Source organism: Mercenaria mercenaria, chromosome 7, assembly GCF_021730395.1.
Source record: "Mercenaria mercenaria strain notata chromosome 7, MADL_Memer_1, whole genome shotgun sequence".
Classification (NCBI taxonomy): Eukaryota; Metazoa; Mollusca; class Bivalvia; order Venerida; family Veneridae; genus Mercenaria; species Mercenaria mercenaria.
The window spans coordinates 51504265-51526858 of NC_069367.1; the positions used below are offsets into that span (position 1 = coordinate 51504265).

At 33.7% G+C, this 22594-nt stretch overlaps 1 protein-coding gene across 2 annotated transcripts in view; it reads right to left on the bottom strand.

The window, feature by feature from the left end:
- Positions 1-22594, bottom strand: part of LOC123554171 (glutamate receptor 2-like) — a 75892-nt gene that overhangs the window by 41706 nt on the left and 11592 nt on the right. Inside the window, exon 1 of one of the 2 annotated variants that reach the window (XM_045344122.2) lies at positions 20369-20523. The exons of the other annotated variant lie outside the window; for it this stretch is intronic. Coding sequence (XP_045200057.2) covers positions 20369-20474 — 106 coding nt within the window. The 5' untranslated portion in view covers positions 20475-20523. Of the gene's footprint in view, positions 1-20368; positions 20524-22594 lie in introns of those variants that run through there. 2 annotated transcript variants of the gene reach the window in all.

Below are 22594 nucleotides of genomic sequence, written 5' to 3' on the forward strand. Positions count from 1 at the left end.
CAGCAGAGACAGCATATGACCAGAGGCCAACTGTGAGAAGAGACAGCATATGACAAGAGACAACAACATGTGACCAGAGACAAACTATGTGCAGTGACAGCATATGACCAGAGACCAAATGTTAGTAGAGAATGCATATGACCAGAGACCACCTGTGAACAGAGACAGCATATGACCAGAGACCAACTATCAGATAAGTCAGAATATGACCAGAGACCAACTGTGAACAGAAACATCGTATGACCAGTGTCCCAACTCTGAGAAGCGACAGCATATGACCAGAGACCAACTATAAGCAAAAGCAGTATATGACCAGAGACCAACTTTGAGGAGATGCAACATATGACCAGAGACCAAATATAAGCAGAAACAGTATATGATCAGAGACCAACTAAGAGATGAGACAGCGATGACCAGAAACCAACTGTGATGAGAAACAGTGTATGACCAGAGACCAACTTTGAGGAGTGGCAACACATTACGAGAGACCAACTATAAGCAGAAACAGTGTATGACCAGAGACCAACTATAAGCAGAAACAGTATATGACCAGAGACCAACTATAAGCAGAAACAGAATATGAATAGAGACGTACTGTGAGCAGAAACAGTATATGACCAGATACCAACTATAAGCAGAAACAGTATATAACTAGAGCTATCACTAAAGGTGATGAATGTACCCCCCGCATGCACTGACACAGTACATTGCACACAAGATTGCATAATTATGTGGACTGTATGTATATAGACTGTATGTATACAGTATAGTAACAAACAACAAAGTCCAATAACTATGCAGAATATTTATCTAAAAGAATGTAACATGCACCATGCACAACTACTGTTGGTACTCATCACTTGTGTGAAGTTTCATTAAATTGTGTGCAAGGGTTTGGTAGATTAGGCACGCACAAGATTGCATATGCAGACTGTATGTACATAGTATGTCCCATAACTCTGCAATTTTTTTTCTAAAAGAACCTAACATGCCCCATGCACAACTACTGTTGGTACTGATCACTTGTGTGAAGTTTCATTAAATTGTGTCAAGGGGATGAGGACAGATGGTGTGCACAAGATTGTGTCTATGTATATAGTATAGTAACAAAAAAACAAAGTCCCATAACTCTGAATTTTTTTTTTCTAAAAGAACCTAACATGCCCCATGCACAACTACTGTTGGTACTGATCACTTGTGTGAAGTTTCATTAAATTGTGTCAAGGGGATGAGGAGAGATGGTGCGCACAAGACTGTGTCTATGTATATTAAGTATAGTAACAAAAAAACAAAGTCCCATAACTCTGCAAATTTTTTTTCTAAAAGAACCTAACATGCCCCATGCACAACTACTGTTGGTACTGATCACTTATGTGAAGTTTCATTAAATTGTGTCAAGGGGATGAGGAGAGATGGTGTGCACAAGATTGTGTCTATGTATATAGTATAGTAACAAAAAAACAAAGTCCCATAACTCTGCAATTTTTTTTCCTAAAGGAACCTAACATGCCCCATGCACAACTACCTTTGGTACTGATCACTTGTGTGAAGTTTCATTAAATTGTGTCAAGGGGATAAGGAGAGATGGTGCGCACAAGATTGCGTCTACGGACAGACGGACAGACAGACAGACAGACAACCTGAAACCAGTATACCCCCCCCCCTTACAACTTTGTTGTCGGGGGGTACAAATAGAGACCAACTATAAGCAGAAACAGTACATGACCAGAGACCAACTATAAGCAGAAACAGTATATGACCAGAGACCAACTATAAGCAGAAACAGTATATGACAAGAGACCAACTATAAGCAGAAACAGTATATGAACAGAGACCAACTATAAGCAGAAACAGTATATGACCAGAGACCAACTATACGCAGAAACAGTATATGACCAGAGACCAACTATAAGCAGAAACAGTATATGACCAGAGACCAACTATAAGCAGAAACAGTATATGACCAGAGACCAATTATAAGCAGAAACAGTATATGACAAGAGACCAACTATAAGCAGAAACAGTATATGACCAGAGACCCACTATAAGCTGAAACAGTATATGACCAGAGACCCACTATAAGCAGAAACAGTATATAAACAGAGACCAACTATAAGCAGAAACAGTGTATGAATAGAGACCCACTATAAGCAGAAACAATATATGACCAGAGACCAACTAAAAGCAGAAACAGTGTATGAACAGAGACCAACTATAAGCAGAAACAGTATATGAATAGAGACGTACTGTGAGCAGAGACAGCATGCAACTAGTGATAAACTATGAGAAAAGACAGCATATGACCACAGACCATCTGTGAGCACGCACGGATGGGTGCCATTACCATATTCTCCTCCGATGCCTATCGGCGGGGAATAATTATAATGTAAGTGTACCTTAGATGAGTTAGGGTTTGGGTTTGCGTTAAGGGGTCGTTATTCAATAGGAGGTCACAATTCTATGTGAAGATCATTTTTCTACGTGTGGGGAGTCATAATATTATGACCGGGGAGTCACTATTCTATAGAAAAATAATCCGGGGGTCATAATATTATGACCGGGGGTCATTATTTTATGGGGGTCAGTTTACAACGTTACACCGGAAACGGAGCAATCTGAGGTAGAGATGCGGACATTTGATCTCACTACAAGATTCGTTTCAGGCTGCAGTTTTGTTCTTGCCTAAACCTCATTTCTTGTTTTGTACATGAACAACAAGTTTTATATTACCCTGAAGTCAAACTGTAACGTAAGGGATAATGATTTTATTGTCTTTAGTGAGTTATCTTCTTTAACTGGTTTTGATTGAAACTCCCGTAATGAAAAGTTTTGTTCGAAATGTTTGGCGCTGTTATTGGTTAATGTTAAGTATTGATAGAGAATGTAGCTGAAATGCATCTGTTTAGAAATTTTATACAATACCTCAGTTCTGTAAGTTGTACATGTGTCTTTGCACGTGCACAAAATAGATCTACCATCAAATCGAACATGTCTTCAAAATCATTCACTTGTATGTAGTCATGTTTACACATGTAAAAACAACCGACAAAATGTAATTCATACAACAGGGACAAATATGCAACGTCCGTATAATTTTTTGCGATTCTTTTATTTACATACTGGATGCTTTGAACACGGTGGTTTAATTAAGCAGGCTTGAAACTTTTCCATAGACGCCATTTCAACGCACAATGCTATCATTGAAAAGATACCATATTAGACATTCCATTTCAATAGATTTCAATGTATAGATAAAAGAGAGCAATATTATAGGAAAACAAATGTTATTGACAAAGGTCTCATTATTCTTGCATATTGCCAGGACTTCAAAATGATAAAACCTTTTCAAAGCCAACAAAAAGCAGCAGGGGATAATTTTGTAATATTTAGATATTTGAAGATGTAATTTATAGGCATTTGTTCTCAATTTGTTCTTCACGATTATTGTATTTGAAAGGATACCCGACAATGCACAATTATTGTTCAACATTAATGAATGTATGAATCAAAGCCCCAGCATCCTTAGACACGACAATATCTAAAAATGTAGCCTGAGGTGCCGAGAAAGCCATCCAGCATCCATGTATGGTCAGCTCATATTGCCATCTTGAAGAATAGAATATCCATTTCCGGGCTACCCGATAAAGGGATTCAAAGTAGACCGGCAGAATTTTCTGGTAGTCCCTGGACATGGAATTTCTGAAACCCTGTGTAATCTTTCTTTCGGGTTTCTATATTTTTGAAGTTGGTAAATACGTTGTGCAAGAATGATTTTACCAGACAGAGAACTGATTCAAATATTGTCTGGTAATTGTATGAACTTCTTCTCAATAAATGGCTTGTTGGTCAATAGTAAAAGAGCACAAACTGTACAAACTACAGACGATTTTTATATGGAGTCATGTAGTAATATTTTTATAGAGGATGCATACAATGTATTTACACAATTTGTAATAATTGTGAGTTTTACAAACTTATCATTCAAACACAGTAACCCTACAGAAAGCAATTCTTATTTATCTTGAAGCCGACCAATGGCCTACGTTTAAAATTTCAAATTAATTAAGATATACATTTTTGTATTTGACAGGAGATAACAAAACGCATGACATCAACTTTAATATTTTCTGATGACATTTTACAAAACCATGTCTTAGAGTATCATATTAAATCTAATATTAATGTTTACGACATGGAAAGATAATTATTATGCGCCAAATTTATATCTCTATATGCTGCTTATACAATCAACTGCCCAATTTTTTTCTCCATCAATGAAATGAAAATGTCGTTACTTCCAGCATTATGGCGAAAACGGCAATGAGGGAATATTCCTTCATTTAAACAGATAGTTTCTGTAATTTCTTTACATTGGTATTAGTGTAACTCCTTTATCCATAAAATTATAGAGCTCGATTTCAAATACCGTCTTTACAAACTTAATCTGATTTTTTCTAATAATCGATAAAGTATGACGATACAAACTTGTCACTCTAACAAGGACTGCCTCAACCTACTTACAATTAGAATGGACTAGATAATTAATAATCAAAATTCGTTGATTTATATCATAGACGTCTTTTATAATCGAGCAGCAAAGACTTTAAATATAAAGAGCCTCTTGGATCTAGGGTGTCATACTTTGATTAAAAATACCTGTGATGAGACAAATGTCTTGGAATCTGATACTGGCAAATGTTTGTATGCTGCTTACCTAATCGTAAGCTCTGATACGACGTATTATGGAAGGGAATCTCCGCCAGGACATGCATGCTGCTAAATGACATTGCTATGTTATTTACTTACATATGCGTTCTGCAACATTGCAACTGCATTTTAGTTTCTTACATTTGCCTTACAAGAAATTCACCTTTAATGCTTCTTAATGCTAAGAAAACAGTTTCATGAATATTGGTTATTCTTGCATGTAATTGAGTAAAAGTGCGTTCAACCTTTTTGTTTGCTTATTGCAATATTGAAATGTAAACTCATGATATTACTAACTGTATTCTATGTTTTCTTACGCGTATTTGACGTTGTTGCTACTGAATGTAACGAGCTATTAACGTTGTGACTTGTGAATATTCCGAATTTTTCATAACTTGATTGTTACTGCTTTTTGGATTTAACATTAGTGATGCTTGCAACGACTTGGTTCTTGTTTATATGACAGTTTCCCGGCAAAAATAATATACTGAAACACATGGCTTTAATAAATATTCAAACTTGCAGTATAACGAAAATTTAAGCACGGTAGTGCATTACAACATTACAGGGAACCAACAAAAAGCAAAAATTTAAGCGCAAATTAGTATACACGGGAGACCACTCTCGACAGCAAATTCACGTGTTCGGTAGTTTCCGTGGGTTAAACGGTGAGAGAGTCTCTTACCCGTGTATACTTGAGTTGTTTTCGTTGGAAATTACGTCCCTGGACAGCTGGAAATTATGAGTACTTTTTTACTAAAACACCGTTCATGGTTCACTGATTTTACGGAAACTGACGGAAATTCTGGTTCCCAGCTTTCTACGAATTTTATATTACAAATGTTAAAGTCGCATTTGATTAACTTCGTGCTGCTTAGTGCTTACTTAGCACTGTTTTCGCCTTGCATGAATTTCAATCATTGCAATACTAAGAATCCACGAATTTAAAGTATAGTAGGAAGATGTAAGGTATGTGCCGCTAACGGATGGAAGGTAACACAAAGACGCATGGATGTTGCATTTAGTTTAAAACGAATAACACAAGGCAACATTCATTTGTCACTTAGCAGCTTGCATGTCCTGGCGGAAATTCCCTAAAATGCAGTTGCAATGTTGTAGAACGCATGTAAGTAAATAACATAGCAATGTCTTTTAGCAGCATGCATGTCCTGGCGGAGATTCCCTTCCATAACGTATATGGTAACTTATTTTTGACCAAGGTTGAAAATCGTATTGAATTGATGAAGACAAATGCCTAACCTATATTATGCCGTTAATATAATCCGTGGAAGCTGCTTAGCGTCCATTTTTATTTGAGCAGTTCTTTCCTAGTTATTATATGCATGCTAAAATAAATTTGTCTTCTCCCGTGCAAAAGTCGTAATCAAGTGCACGTGCATGAACATAATAATAATGTTCCAATTAATGACCGATTTTTTTTTTTCAAAAATTCTTGTCTAGGTCATGGCTTCAATACGATTAAAGGGGTATTGGCTACTTGGAGAAAGCTTTCAAATTTGTTGCTGCCGCTTTGTCACAAGGAACCACCTCCATCTGGATTTGAAATAACCGTTTATTCAGTTTTCTTGTGGAGATAAGCAAATTTAGAAATTGAAAACTAAATCTCGGAAAAAGGTAGATGAAAAACGAAAACTACTTATTATGTTTTTTTCTAAATTTGTTCACTTATAGTTACCGGCAAATCAGAAAATATTTTATGAGTAAACAAGCATTTTAAGAATTACCACAGACGGACAGTTTTATCACGATTTACTTTTTGTCATGACCACTTAGTGGCCTGTAAAGTACTTTTTCATACTTATGTCATGTCGTCCAAGTTCTGGTCAAATGCTGATGAGTTTAGCAATTTTTACATTCTAGTATATAGACAGATTCGTGACTTCCTCAACCACAATCACACTGAACGGGAACTATACTTTAAATCTATAGCTTAGAGGGTCAAGAGATTTGCAGCCAAAATCTGTGAGTGTTCCAAGTAAATGTTTACTTAAAGTTTACAATAGAGTCACTATTTAAAGGCGTAGATCAACTACTATATAAGTAGTCTCTCTCGCACCCCCTCCCCCCCTCCCCCGTCCCCACTCCAATAAACAACTCCAGTCTTACCTGCTGCTTATCACCGATTATGTAACAGAAGCTAATTTGAGAGGGTCCCCACTAGATCATGAAGACGTGTGTAAAGAAATTTATTGTAAAATAATGATTGCAACATTATTAATAATAATATTATTATTATTATTATTATTATTATTAATGATAGTTATAGAGAATTACTAGTATAGGAGTAATAATGATTATAACAATAACAATAATGATAAAATGCAGGTTTAACGAAAACACAATTATTTCTTTGAGTATTATTTATCTATCTATCTATCTTTCTATCTAGTAAAATAAAACTTCATATGAATGAATGTCGCATTTTCCTTAAGGTATGACCCGTGTCATAGTTTACCTCCTTTTTGAAGAGTATTCAGTTCCTACACAAAACCTACTTTGACATAATTTTTTCAGGGGGCACAGGTTCAAGCCCCACTGGGACCAAATTTTTCCCCTTGTTTTTCATTTTTTCTAGTAAGTTTTAACTTTTTCAAGACTTATTATTCTGTATTTCGCCTTTACTCTTTAGATTACATATTGTGGAAGAAATTTTTGTAGGTTATACTTCTGTCCCTAGGTTATTTTTCAATGAAGTGAGCAAAATCTAAAACAGTCCCACATGACTCTACCTTAATTTTTCAATGTTGGAGTTAGAATTCTGTCTCATTAAATTCTTTTACTTGAGGCACCCTAGAAAAATGATATTCACAGTTTGTTTTGGGTTTTATAATTGTTTACTAATAGTTTGAAGTTTCTTTTATCAAAATTGATAATATAATGAATTATCTGCAAAGCTTTTGAGCAGCGGCCATTACTTTGAAATTATGTCTCTACTTGAGCCTTATCATGAATTATGCAGTCTGGTTTTAGTGGACGTAAATGGCCATTCTTCTACCTTTGATGATTTTACTATTATAGATGAATTCTTATCAAACCACTTTGAATTTGATGAAGAATTTTTAAATACTTTTAACTTTTTTGAAATACTTGAAAAACATAAATTTCTGCTAAAAAGAAGCTCAATGGATACTAAAACTAATGCAGTCGGGCATAAGTTCTTAGATATATGTAACTGCAATAATTTATATATACTAAATGGTAGGGTGGGCAAGGATCGTGATAAAGGAAACTTCACATTTAGAGGAACTTCTGTAATTGATTACATGGCAGGATCAGTACATCTTTTCCTTTTTTACTAGATTTTGAAGTAAAAGAAGTTGACACCTTATTTTCCGATGGGCATGCGTTATTATCTGCCGTCATAAAATGTTCACATGTATGTAGCACTGACAGTCCAAACGCACCGAATAATACAAATTCTAGTAGACATGTTAAACCTCCGAAATGGAAAAGTAATCTCACAGCTGATTTTGTTTCAAATTTAGACGATAGAAATATTGAGTCGATTGAGCAATCCCTCCGCAATTTAACAGGCGACATATCAAAAACTGAAATAAACGAAATCTCCGACAAAATCGCTAATCTTTTTGAATACTCCGCATACAAATCTTTTCTGCAAAGTTTTTGTTCAAATAAAGATAAATATTCAAACTGTGTCTCCACCAAAGGAAAAAAAATACCAGTGGTATGGGCCTCAGTGTAACAAAGCGAGACGTAAATATAACCGCGCTCGTAAATTGTATAGTATACATAAGAATGACTTATATAAAGCAGAATTAAATCGTGCCGCTAGAGTTTATAAACAAACATTGAATACTTCTATGTATCAGCATAAAACGCGAAACGAACGAAAACTGAGAGAAATGCATTCCAAGCAGCCTAAAGATTTTGGGAAAATTTTGAATAATTTAAATACCGTATGCCCTCAAAATAAAACGCCAGATATACACGAGTTTTATGAACATTTTAAGGCCGTAAATTCCGAGCCTTGTTATGGCGATAGCAAACATATTAATCATGAGGAATCAAGTTTTATTTCCGAGGACAATACTTAAAACGCACCAATCACGGAAAGGGAGATAATAAAAATGATTAATAAAAGCAATAACAATAAAGCAGCTTCGCCGCAAGATTACATTTATAATGAATATATTAAAAATACACAGTCTATAATGACACCAATTTATTGCAAGTTTTTAATAAGATTTTTGATAGTGGAATTTTGCCAGAAAAATGGCTTATCGGTACTATAATGCCAATATACAAAAAAAGGGTTCGCAACTCGACCCGGCGAATTATAGACCTATAACAATACTGAGTTGTTTGGGGAAATTATTCACAGCTGTCTTAAATGAACGTATAACTGTATTTCTTAACAACTTTGACATTCTTAAACAAAATCAGGCCGGATTTAGATCAGGATTTTCAACCACAGACCATATCTTTACCCTGAAATTTCTAATTGATGCCTTGAGATCACAAAAAAAGAAACTTTTTTGCTCGTATATCGATTTTACGTAATCTTCGATATGTATGCAGATATTAAATCATGTGTTTCTTTAAATGGTTATATATCTCCGTTTTTCAAAAGCTTCTGCGGGGTAAGACAGGGAGAGATCTTGTCCACCGTTTTATTTTCAATATATCTCAATGACTTGGAAGATTATCTTAATAGAAATAACACCAGTATTGAATTAAACCAAAACAATGGCGAAATTAAGGTGTATCTCAAAATTTTCATACTTCTATATGCAGATGACACAGTTATAGTTAGCGAAGATGCAAAAACTTTTCAAAATTTGTTAAATGATTTCTATCAGTATTGTAAAATATGGAAATTAACAATCAACATGCAAAAGACAAAAATTGTTAAATTTGGCACTAGCAAACCTGAAAACTACAATTTCACTATAAATGGCAAAATAATAGAAAATGTAAAAGATTACAAATATCTAGGTATACTCTTTTCTTCTTCGGGAAATTTCCTAAACGCACGAAAACAATTAGTGAGTCAAGCGAGAAAGGCGTTACACATTCTATATATGCTATCCGCTCGAAATAGTTATTAAAACTAGAATTATTAATTTTTGGGCTAAACTTCTTATGGGAAGTGAACTAAAAATAGCAAGGAAATGTTACAAATTCATGCTGATCTCAACAATACATTTTAAATGGATAAATCGTGTTAAAAGTATTCTGGATCTAACAGGGAACACTTTTGTTTGGATTAATCAGAAAACTTTATACTTAAAAAATATAAGTGAATTAATTAAAAGGAATTTACATGACCAGTTCTTACAAAGGTTTGATGGAAGTTTAAATAATTCTTCAAAGGGATTAAATTACAGACTATTTAAGTCTGATATCAAGTTAGAACCTTACCTTACTATTCTCCCTAAAAACAAAAGACTAGTACTATTTCATTTTAGTACAGGTAACCATAGACTGTCAGTAGAGACAGGGAGATGGCGTCAATTCAATGTTCCCTATGAGGAAAGAAAGTGCACGTTGTGCTCATTAAACAATGTGGGCGATGAATTCCATTATCTCCTTAAATGCCCTTTTTTCGCCTACGAACGAATGAAATATATCCCTAGAGCGTTCTCTAACAGGCCAAATAAAATTAAATTTCGTGATCTGTTGTCTTCCGTATCATTCGGTGTATTAAAAACATAAGTGCATTCGTGTCGCTAATAATAAATTATTTCCGAAATAGCCAGTAATAATATGTATAAATACTTACAACCATATCATTTATATCCAATAGTAACACTAATCTCATAGTAATGTCCACGCTGTCAACACGCATATACACATTTTTTAGTCACGTGACATGTATGGAGTGGACATGGATTTTATCTCTCTTGATTTTGTGGACATTTAAAGTGTTTTTGAAAGATGCAAGGATTTAATTTTTTACATAGTGTAGATAACAAACATATGCTTACATGTCAGAAAATCAGAAACTATCTAAAAGTCAACGGAAAAAACAGAAAAGAGCTGAGAAACGTAAAGCTAGTGGTTCATCTGAGGTGGAAAATGATATATATAAACAAGTGTGGTACTCAAACATTAAGGTAGTTCTGCACGTTTGATAAACCGGAAGTGATGGCGTAACGCCATTTTTCCGGAAAACGTAGAATAAAGACTGGATTCGGCGTACGGAACAGAAAATCATTTTATGAATTAATTGCAACCTGTGAGTAAATTTATTACAATGGCACTGTTTCTATATTGTAAAGTCAAAATATGATATTAAAACATATCACTCGTTAAATAATTCAAAATAACGTCTTAAAATTAGCGTGAAATGTTCGGTTTACTTTAATCATGATCAAATATCTCAAAAATAAGCACACGGACCTATATATTTAATTTCATCAAATTATAGGCCATGTCTTTATTTACAACTGTGAGCAGTTTCATCAAAATCTACATTGTAGAAAAATTTCTATTCGCGAAAATGTTATGAAAGTTATGATTTTCCCATAGAACCCCATTATGAAATATTGCGTGAGGTCCATATTTTTCAAATCAGTCTAGCAGAAAATCAAGCACACGACCCTATCTTTTTTATTTGCTTAATTTTCTAGGTATATTCTGAAGTTTTGAAAAATCAGTGTTTAATCAAATTCTACATTGTAGAAATAATTTCGATCCAAACGTGCAGAACTACCTTAATAATTCTAGCAGACTGGCTTCGTATAGCCTTTACAAAGTTTTAACACTCATTTCAATTTGAAGAATACCGTAATCATGTAAATATTAGCAAATATAGAATATTACTGGCAAAATTTAGGCTATCTTCTCATAACCTAGCGGTAGAATCAGGGAGATATGAACAAGTCAGACGGGAAGACAGACTGTGTTTAAACTGCAACATGAATGTAGTAGAAAACGAATATCATTTTCTATTAGTCTGTACAAAATATTATATGTTACGTAAGAAATTTTTGAAACCATATTTTTGCCACTGGCCATCTGTTCGTAATTTTGAAACATTAATGTCTTCAAAAAATTCTGTGACACTTAATAATCTATCCAAGTACCTTTATTTTGATCAACTTTCAAGTTATTAAAAACAGAATAATTGATATATATATAAACAAGTGTGGTACTCAAACATTAATAATTCTAGCAGACTGGCTTCGTATAGCCTTTACAAAGTTTTAACACTCATTTCAACTTGAAGAATACCTTAATCATGTAAATATTAGCAAATATAGAATATTACTGGCAAAATTTAGGCTATCTTCTCATAACCTAGCGGTAGAATCAGGGAGATATGAACAAGTCAGACGGGAAGACAGACTGTGCTTAAACTGCAACATGAATGTAGTAGAAAACGAATATCATTTTCTATTAGTCTGTACAAAATATTATATGTTACGTAAGAAATTTTTGAAACCATATTTTTGCCACTGGCCAACTGTTCATAAGTTTGAAACATTAATGTCTTCAAAAAATTCTGTGACACTTAATAATCTATCTAAGTACATTTATTTTGCTAATAAGGAACGAAATAATGTGTAATAGATTCTATTTTGTGCTTTACTTTAAATAGTTTGCATTGTTATTGAAATGCTTTTTTATCTACAAGTATTCTTATTATATTTGTCTTACTTTGTAAACATACTTCATGTTAGGACTTTCTCTGAAAATGTCACATGTTCTACTCCATGCATGCATTGAAATAGTTTGGCTATAAATGTAAATGTGTTTAATGTCGAATAAATGATATGTTATGTTATGTTATGTTATGTTATGTTATTTATTTGCAAACTTATGAATGAACTGGGTAAATGACCGGTACATGTATAAAGAAACTACTGACCAATCAAAATTCACAGTTCTACCTAATACCCCAGTCGATTCATAATAATGATACCGTCAATGGCATACCTTTAGCTAGATCATGCTTTTTTCGTGATCATATTCTCCCAACAAGTATCATTATTTACAAACCTTAAGTGTGAACGTATTACGCTTTTTTTTCACTAAGTTTTACGATCTGTATTTATGATACTCTAAGTTTGTAAATTATATCTTTGTATATGATATATAATTATGCCTGTCCCCATCTAAATGCACATCTTGTTTGAAAAAAAATGAGTCATGTTATTACATATATATAATCTGGCATAATAAAAGTAGTAGTTGCTGTTGTTGTTGTACAAAATTTATAAAAAAAAAACGGCACGGTAAAAGTTGTTTAAATTTTGCATACATGTCTCTCACTTGAAAAAAAAATAAAAACTTCCTTTTCTTCTTAAAAAAAACGTGGTAAAATTTGAGAAACATTCCTTAATAAGTTTCTATTGAACAACAGCATTTTTTTCTTTTAATAAAGAAGTGCCAAAAATGATATAATTCTTAAAGTAATCAAATATTACTCAGGAAATGTTTGATAATAAAATACACATTTTCCTCTACTCACTTATTTCTGACAGTTGTATTGTATAAACATTGACCGCTGTTTATTAGAACCTAACAGCGAAAGTCATTAGCCCCCAACTGTGCTAATGAAGACAGAAATCCCTTGACCCACTTCCAAGATCTAGGCCTTTGAAACCAATGTACAAATTGTCTGAAAATCAACATTAAACTGATTTGTAAATGTAAATAACATAAGAAGTGTAATATAATATGTTTTAACTATACGAGAAGTAAGCCCATTAATTTTTATGATGTATGGTGATTCTGTGAGCTAAAATGCTGAAATATAAAATTGCATTACCGCATACTTTAGGAGAAATATTGACGATGGGAATGAAATTGCACGGAACCCAAACTAAAGTATTCCTGTACTAAACGTCAAATGTAAGCATATAATGCAAGAAGTTTCAATATGTCATTTCGTCTTAACTGGGTTTTATTTATGAATTTTTAAACATGCATTTAATAACAGAACGTTAACTTTCATCTGGGTTTGCCCATAATGAAATCGATTCAAGCAATTAAACCAAGTGCATAGACAAGTGAACGAAGTTTATTAAAGATCGATGGACCATTAAATATGTTTCATCGCAGAGTGATTTCACAAGCAAATTCTTGAATAATTCAAGTGATTACATAAAATGTTTCAATTAAATCAAACAAATGTTTTATTTCAATATAAATTCTGTTCAATTAAACCATTAACTCATTGCTTTAATGCACTACAAAGCATTTTTGTTTAATTCACTTCAAGAAATCATTTATATTAACATTTTATTGTAATTTATGCATCCACTAGTATTCCTCAACCTTCTTTTTTACACCAAATATGTGAAAGCATTATTTTCGAGAATATCAAATAAACAAAGTGGCCCGCTCTATTGTTTCTAATGATATATTTCAGATTAAAACTACTTTACAATGTCATTCCGTTTCTCTTAATTTCTTGTCGCATTAATGAAACAGACCTTTTTAAAATATGAGGAGCTATGTCAAAAAACTTAGACATAATTTGATTGTCCGAACACCTGTAACACAAACTACTCAAACTTGCCTACTATTGTTCCATATAATTGCTAATTATTGTTGCAGTTATTTATTGAAATATTGTTTCCGCAATTGTTTGAAAATGATTAATTACAGGGATATAAATTACAGAAATGTCAAGATCTCGGTGCTGATACTGTAATGTATCAATGCACTCCTTGAAAGTGTTTTTCTGTTTCTACAGTTTCTATACTGAGCCACAATGGTAAAAATAGTCTTCATACGATAGTACTTTGTTTACATAAGTACAACAGTCTAATACATTTTACACTAGTTTGAGCATAATTGTCTGAAAATATAATACGGGTTCTGATCATATTTCACTGCTTTAAATGGAACTTTTTGCATTCATTATATCAACTAGCAGTATCATTTTGACTACTGACCGGCAAGACGTTCAGAAGTTATACAATCAAAACTTAATTTTCACAATATTTGTTTAAACGTAAGAATGATTAGTCCAACAAAACGTAAGTTGAAAATAGACCAGATATAGATCACAAAACTTTTAACCGGCGATTTTAATAAAGAGTCTTAATAGTGGTTATTCTATTTTGGATACAGACATTCGAAAGTAATCGTAAATGTACATCAAAGTAGTATTTGAGCCGTGCCATGGGAAAACCAACATAGTGGGTTTGCGACCAGCATGGATCCAGACCAGCCTGCGCATCCGCGCAGTCTGGTCAGGCTCCATGCTGTTCGCTTTTAAAGCCTATTGGAGTTGGAGAAACTGTTAGCGAACAGCATGGATCCTGACCAGACTGCGCGGATGCGCAGGCTGGTCTGGATCCATGCTGGTCGCACACCCACTATGTTGGTTTTCCCATGGCACGGCTCATTTGAACTGATCCAGCTGGGCAGGGTATTACTCAAAAGCATATTCGCAGAAGATAACAACAAGCAATAAATAGAACGGCTGCAAGGAGTAAGTTCCTTTGCTTTGCATACATTAAAGCAGAGTAAAACTATGTGAGTGAGAACCATCTTTTTGAGTTTTTAACAATAAGAACTTCCTTTTCTTCTTAAAAAAACGTGGTAAAATTTGAGAAACATTCCTTAATAAGTTTCTATTAACAACAGCATTTTTTTCTTTTAATAAAGAAGTGCCAAAAATGATATAATTCTTAAAGTTATCAAATATTACTCAGGAAATGTTTGATAATATAATACACATTTTCCTCTACTCGCTTATTTCTGACAGTTGTATTGTATAAACATTGACCGCTGTTTATTAGAACCAAACAGCGAAAGTCATTAGCCCCCAACTGTGCTAATGAAGACAGATCTAGGCCTTTGAAACCAATGTACAAATTGTCTAAAAATCAACATTAAACTGATTTGTAAATGTAAATAACATAAGAAGTGTAATATAATATGTTTTAACTATACGAGAAGTAAGCCCATTAATTTTTATGATGTATGGTGATTCTGTGAGCTAAAATGCTGAAATATAAAATTGCATTACCGCATACTTTAGGAGAAATATTGACGATGGGAATGAAATTGCACGGAACCCAAACTAAAGTATTCCTGTACTAAACGTCAAATGTAAACATGTAATGCAAGAAGTTTCAATATGTCATTTCGTCTTAACTGGGTTTTATTTATGAATTTTTAAACATGCATTTAATAACAGAACGTTAACTTTCATCTGGGTTTGCCCATAATATGTTATGAAATCGATTCAAGCAATAAAACCAAGTGCATAGACAAATGAACGAAGTTTATTAAAGATCGATGGACCATTAAATATGTTTCATCGCAGAGTGATTTCACAAGCAAATTCTTGAATAATTCAAGTGATTACATAAAATGTTTCAATTAAATCAAACAAATGTTTTATTTCAATATAAATTCTGTTCAATTAAACCATTAACTCATTGCTTTAATGCACTACAAAGCATTTTTGTTTAATTCACTTCAAGAAATCATTTATATTAACATTTTATTGTAATTTATGCATCCACTAGTATTCCTCAACCTTCGTTTTTACATCAAATATGTGAAAGCATTATTTTCGAGAATATCAAATAAACAAAGTGGCCCGCTCTATTGTTTCTAATGATATATTTCAGATTAACACTACTTTACAATGTCATTCCGTTTCTCTTAATTTCTTGTCGCATTAATGAAACAGCCTTTTTTAAAATATGAGGAGCTATGTCAAAAAACTTAGACATAATTTGATTGTCCGAACACCTGTAACACAGACTACTCAAACTTGCCTACTATTGTTCCATATAATTGCTAATTATTGTTGCAGTTATTTATTGAAATATTGTTTCCGCAATTGTTTGAAAATGATCAATTACAGGGATATAAATTACAGAAATGTCAAGATCTCGGTGCTGATACTGTAATGTATCAATGCACTCCTTGAAAGTGTTTTTCTGTTTCTACAGTTTCTATACTGAGCCACAATGGTAAAAATAGTCTTCATACGATAGTACTTTGTTTACATAAGTACAACAGTCTAATACATTTTACACTAGTTTGAGCATAATTGTCTGAAAATATAATACGGGTTCTGATCATATTTCACTGCTTTAAATGGAACTTTTTGCATTCATTATATCAACTAGCAGTATCATTTTGACTACTGACCGGCAAGACGTTCAGAAGTTATACAATCAAAACTTAATTTTCACAATATTTGTTTAAACGTAAGAATGATTAGTCCAACAAAACATAAGTTGAAAATAGACCAGATATAGATCACAAAACTTTTAACCGGCGATTTTAATAAAGAGTCTTAATAGTGGTTATTCTATTTTGGATACAGACATTCGAAAGTAATCGTAAATGTACATCAAAGTAGTATTTGAGCCGTGCCATGGGAAAACCAACATAGTGGGTTTGCGACCAGCATGGATCCAGACCAGCCTGCGCATCCGCGCAGTCTGGTCAGGCTCCATGCTGTTCGCTTTTAAAGCCTATTGGAGTTGGAGAAACTGTTAGCGAACAGCATGGATCCTGACCAGACTGCGCGGATGCGCAGGCTGGTCTGGATCCATGCTGGTCGCACACCCACTATGTTGGTTTTCCCATGGCACGGCTCATTTAAACTGATCCAGCTGGGCAGGGTATTACTCAAAAGCATATCCGCAGAAGGTAACAACAAGCAATAAATAGAACGGCTGCAAGGAGTAAGTTCCTTTGCTTTGCATACATTAAAGCAGAGTAAAACTATGTGAGTGAGAACCATCTTTTTGAGTTTTTCCCTTATAAAAGAAACTGATATAAAACCGTTTACGGTTAGTTAATATTTTTCCTTTACAAGTCAGTCTAAAGCAAAGGTAAGTTAAGAAAGAATCTCTGAAAATGCATCGAATGCAAAGACCCGTCTAATCGCCTTGCTGCACGTTTGACTAAAGAAATTTAAACAATAGCTATTTGTTCTGTATACATCATGTGTCACTCAATTTCAAATGACTAGAATATCATACTATACATGTAAATCTTAACTTTACCCGTAAGATTTAAGATAAACGGTTGCAATCATAAATGTGTAACAAAGAGGTATTTAAAACAAGTCATATGAAAATGAATAAAGAATTACATGTAATTTCGACTTCGTCAGTAGACCATTGAGATAAAATAGACACTGAAAATGTCTTAAGAAAAGCTAGATTTAATTTCTACTTTGATAACTTTACATTTTACATAATATCTGCATTTCTTTGTTAAGTAACCATTTAATCTAACTCAGTCATACGAAAAAGTAAGTAACCATAACAGAATAGGCAAAATATTGACTCGACAAATTTTAGCGACGGATTGATATCATTACAGAAATATTATACACTTTTCAGATATTCCATTAGGATACTCTTCTCATATTAATATATTTTGTACAAACAGAAGACTGTTGAGAAAATGAAGGCAAAAAAAATCACTGTCATAGGGATTATAGTGAATTATTAAATGTAGACTGTTGCTTCGTTAAGCATGTCATATCACTGAAAATGCAGAGAATCATTTGAGGCTCGTGCATATAGTCATTCGTGATTATTCATTTAAAATTCATAACAGAAAATAATAGAATTACATTTTGCTAGATGACATATTCATGCATAGATCTTATGCATTAGTATATATACATAAGATGTATAGAGAATGTCATAAATTTTCTGCGATCGCTCCTCTCAACTGTAGCTGTGGTATTTCGCCCCAACCAAGCACTGTATTTACAAACTCCAGCAGATATATAATTGTATATTCATGTTTATTGTGAACAAAGGCCTGAGTTGTTTGGGAATTATCAAGTGGATGGATATTAATTACAGATATGGCATTGCTACGGAAGAGCATTAGTACCAATGAAACTTACGAATTTAAAATTGAGCATTGAAAAATTGAAATTTCCATATTGTGTCACAGATGTCGATTTTTGACACACGAAAGTCGATATTATCAACTTGAAATATTTAGTTACTAAGCCGAACTTTCGAGATACGTAACTCGAAAGCTCACCTTAGTAATCTGACATTTCGACCAAGCTACTCAAAACTTTGAGTTAGTATCTAGAAATGTCGAAATATTAACTTAATATTTTGAAATTTCGACTTAATATTTACAGTACATATCTAGGAACTTAAGATAAGTATTTCGAAATTTCGAGTTAATATCCCTGGTTAATAATGAATTTACTTGCACTAAATACCCTGCCGTGCATTGCTGATATTTTTATAGATGTTTTTGTTCTTCTATTCAAAAACGACCTAGATATTATCTTATTTGTGTTTCCATATCATGTTTAATGTCCAATAATTCAAACTTATTTTGCAGCGTTATTTTTTCGTTAGCCTTAACAGTTCGCGTGACACCAATTGTAATTATTTAATACCTGGTGAAATATCGCTTTGGTTTACTAATATAGAATTTTTGAATTCATTCCTGGTGGAGACAGTAAATAAACTCATTAGAATCTGAAAAAAATAGAATGCAACCAAGCAGAATAATAGCAGACACAGTGAAAGGTAATGAAATGCTATACATCGATCTTCCAAACCTAAAAGCTGCCAACAACTGACTGATTTTCATGAATTTTGTATTAGGATTTTTATGTACAATTACATACCGGAATTTGAACTTTTTTATTATTATTATTATACCAGATTTATATAGCGCCCTTTTCATGATCAATTTCACGTTCAAATGCGCTTTACATAGTTCAAATGCAGCCACACAGGGCGCATAATTCATCCTCTACTAGTACAGACACGGAGCGATCTGACCAGAGGGACAGAGTGAGACAAAGCCCCCATGACAGAGAGATCAGAAATCAGATACAGGCTTGTCCGGCTAACTTAGCCTAGCTCATTTCGAATAGACAGCCTGGTTCTTTAACGTGCCCAGTGTATATCACTGATACACGCAAGGATTGCCTGGGTTCCTGACCAGTACACCTTTAGTTGGGTGGAAAACACTGAAAAGCGTTTCTGAAAATCCGAGTAGCTGCCGGGGATCGAACCCCCGACCTCAGGATCGGAAGGCCAGTGTGCAAACCACTTAGCTATTCGTCCACCCTAACTTAACTTTAACTTAGTTAAACTTCGGTAAACATGATATTACTATGGATATGTGCTCCACAAAAATTTCCATTAAAATATAAAGAATCAAATCTGGAAAGTAGATCCCTCGGAAGCACCGAGAACAAGGCAAATAGTGAAAATTGCAGACTCGGTTTGATTGAGTCTGTTCATGGGCAGTAATGGAAAAAGCAACACTGCCCACGCCCCCTAGCACCGGCTTAAGCGGTATTCAATCTTCAAATCTAAATGAGTTGAAATCAATGATCCCGAAGAACCGGAAAATATAACAACACTGAGATGAAGTCGGGGCGACTTTTTACGACCGCCACACAGCACTTAACACCCTCGGAAGCACCGAGAACAAGGCAAATAGTGAAAATTGCAGACTCGGTTTGAAGACTTGTTTCAAAAAGAGGGCATTTTAATTTTCACACGGTTAGTACTATAGTATTTGTTACATCATTAGACCAGTGTGATAGAATGTGACAATGACATATTCGACAATGAGACGAATAAACTTAATCTAAATGGTTATAATATACATTTAACATTGTAATTAAAGAAGACAAAATTTAACTTTTCGTTTTGTGTTCATGCAATACTTCAAAAGAAAATGTTACCTATAGTAGGAGGCGAGACCGCAAATAATTGTGTGTTCTGATAAGAAAACCAAACAGTTCCTATTATTCCAAACGTCAGAAGTTTTGTCACTACGGTATCCATCATAATCTACAGAAAACGTTTTCATAAAGTGGCGCTTGACATTGACACTGATAGCTCTTTATCCCACATAAAAGCCACTATCTGTAATGCAGTATTTCTATTTCAATGAAATGTAAGTCGCAAATTTGCATAAATGCTGTCATAAGGATGCGCGGAACGGTCCGATATTGATTGTATACAATTAGCATGGACTGTATTATTAATGACTAGCAAAATTGTTCTTTATTTCCTTTGATCTGTAGAACAAGATAGATATGATTCCACATGTAATTTGAGACCACTATAACAACTGTTTCATATATATCAGATTTAGAAGGAATATACTCAATTAAACCACGTTTCCTTCCAAATCTTTATAGATTTTAAGAACTATAATAACCGCATTCTTTGCGTGTATTGTTGCAATTGTAAAATACTCAGACTGAGTGTTTCTTTTTATAATCAATAACATAGTTCTGTTTAACCGATGTTCGGGGCGTGACTAGTTTTGCACGTCCCATATTACGTCTCATGACTAGACTCGGTCAAATAGAGTCCGCTGTTTGGCGGAACCTGACATTACCCACAGATATGCTAACCAAAAATATTTTGTTTCTCTCTTATGTTTTTAACATTCAAAAATATGTTCCTAAACATTTCAGAGGAATGAGCAAACAGATGGTTAGCTGGAATCTTTATTTATAAACAATGTTAGAATTCTTGCGACTAGAAACGGTGCTTTGGAAATCTAAAAGATGTTCTTGATATTCACAGGTTAATACTATTGGTAATATCAGAAATTAAACTAGTGGTATCTCGAGCAGGACGGTCTTTGTAGACAGGGTGTCTTCCACATTATTTTGACCAGGCTTGGGAGAGTCAACAATTGTTTCTAATTCACAGGTTCAAATCAATAAAAGAGGTTTAGAATGGAAATAAACCTATAGTTCTTAGACCAAGTCCCTGTCCACATTTATAAATTTACCCCGTTAGATGAAAATAAAAGCAAATAAGCCGCTTAGTTAAAGAGGAGTTAGTTATACGCAAATGGTGACCAAACATATTAGTACGATTGGAAAGGCATTGTTACAACCTATCATGTACCTGATTATTTTTCTAACTCAGCTGAATGCACTATGATATGTTTTTGTCTTTTAATGAGAAAAATACATGAAAGTTAAAACAAAATTATTTCTTTGAAAAGGTCGTTGAGCGTCCGCTTCGAGCATGGGAGGTTTTGGTGCGATCCCCTGCTGCATTATACCAAAGACGTTAAAATGGTACCAGTAACTCCCTTGTTTGGTGCTAAGCATTTAAAAAATGTAACTGGCTCAATCCTGACAATAGCTATTTATCACTCTTGATACTCATTCCTGATATCCTAAATATAAGTTGAAGAACTTGCTTCACAAAACCTAATATAAATTAAACTCAAAAGGTTTGTGATATTTCACTTATAAATGGTAAAAAAAACCTGATGAAAGAACAGTAGCTCTACGAGTAAACTACGTAGAGCAATTGTAGGTTTTATCGAATTAGGAAAAAATGCCAACTATATTTACACTATATAATTATAATACATGGATTGCCTGTAGCGTATATAAGTGGGTTCTATGTTAACAGTTTTTGCAATACCCGAAAGAGCACTGTATAGTCGAAGAACGTATATTTTGTTCTTACCCGAATTAGCACTGTATCGTTGAATAACGTACGTTTGGTTATTTTACACGCTTTTATACGGTAAATGAAGTCACTATAATGAAAATCTGCTATTTAACTGGAGAAAAGCGGACTTAATATTTTTTTCACTACTTTAATATTTTACCTGTTAAATTTTTACCCGTTTCAATACGCTACAGCCAATCGCTGTAAAGATTGTCCAGGTGCGCTAAGGATATGAAACTACATCATTAAGGTGGTGCGAAGTATATTCTTTGTTAAAATAAATGTAAGACAAAATTAAATCATAATGAAAGAAATGCTATGGTAGTGTAATAACAAGGGAATTAACTGCTTCCAAAACATGATATTATCCATTACAACACATCTGAAGTATGACTATAGTTTAAATTACCGAAATTATTACCTTTAGATAATGACACAATGCAAAGAATAAGCAAATAAGAAAACAGTTTTAGTCGATA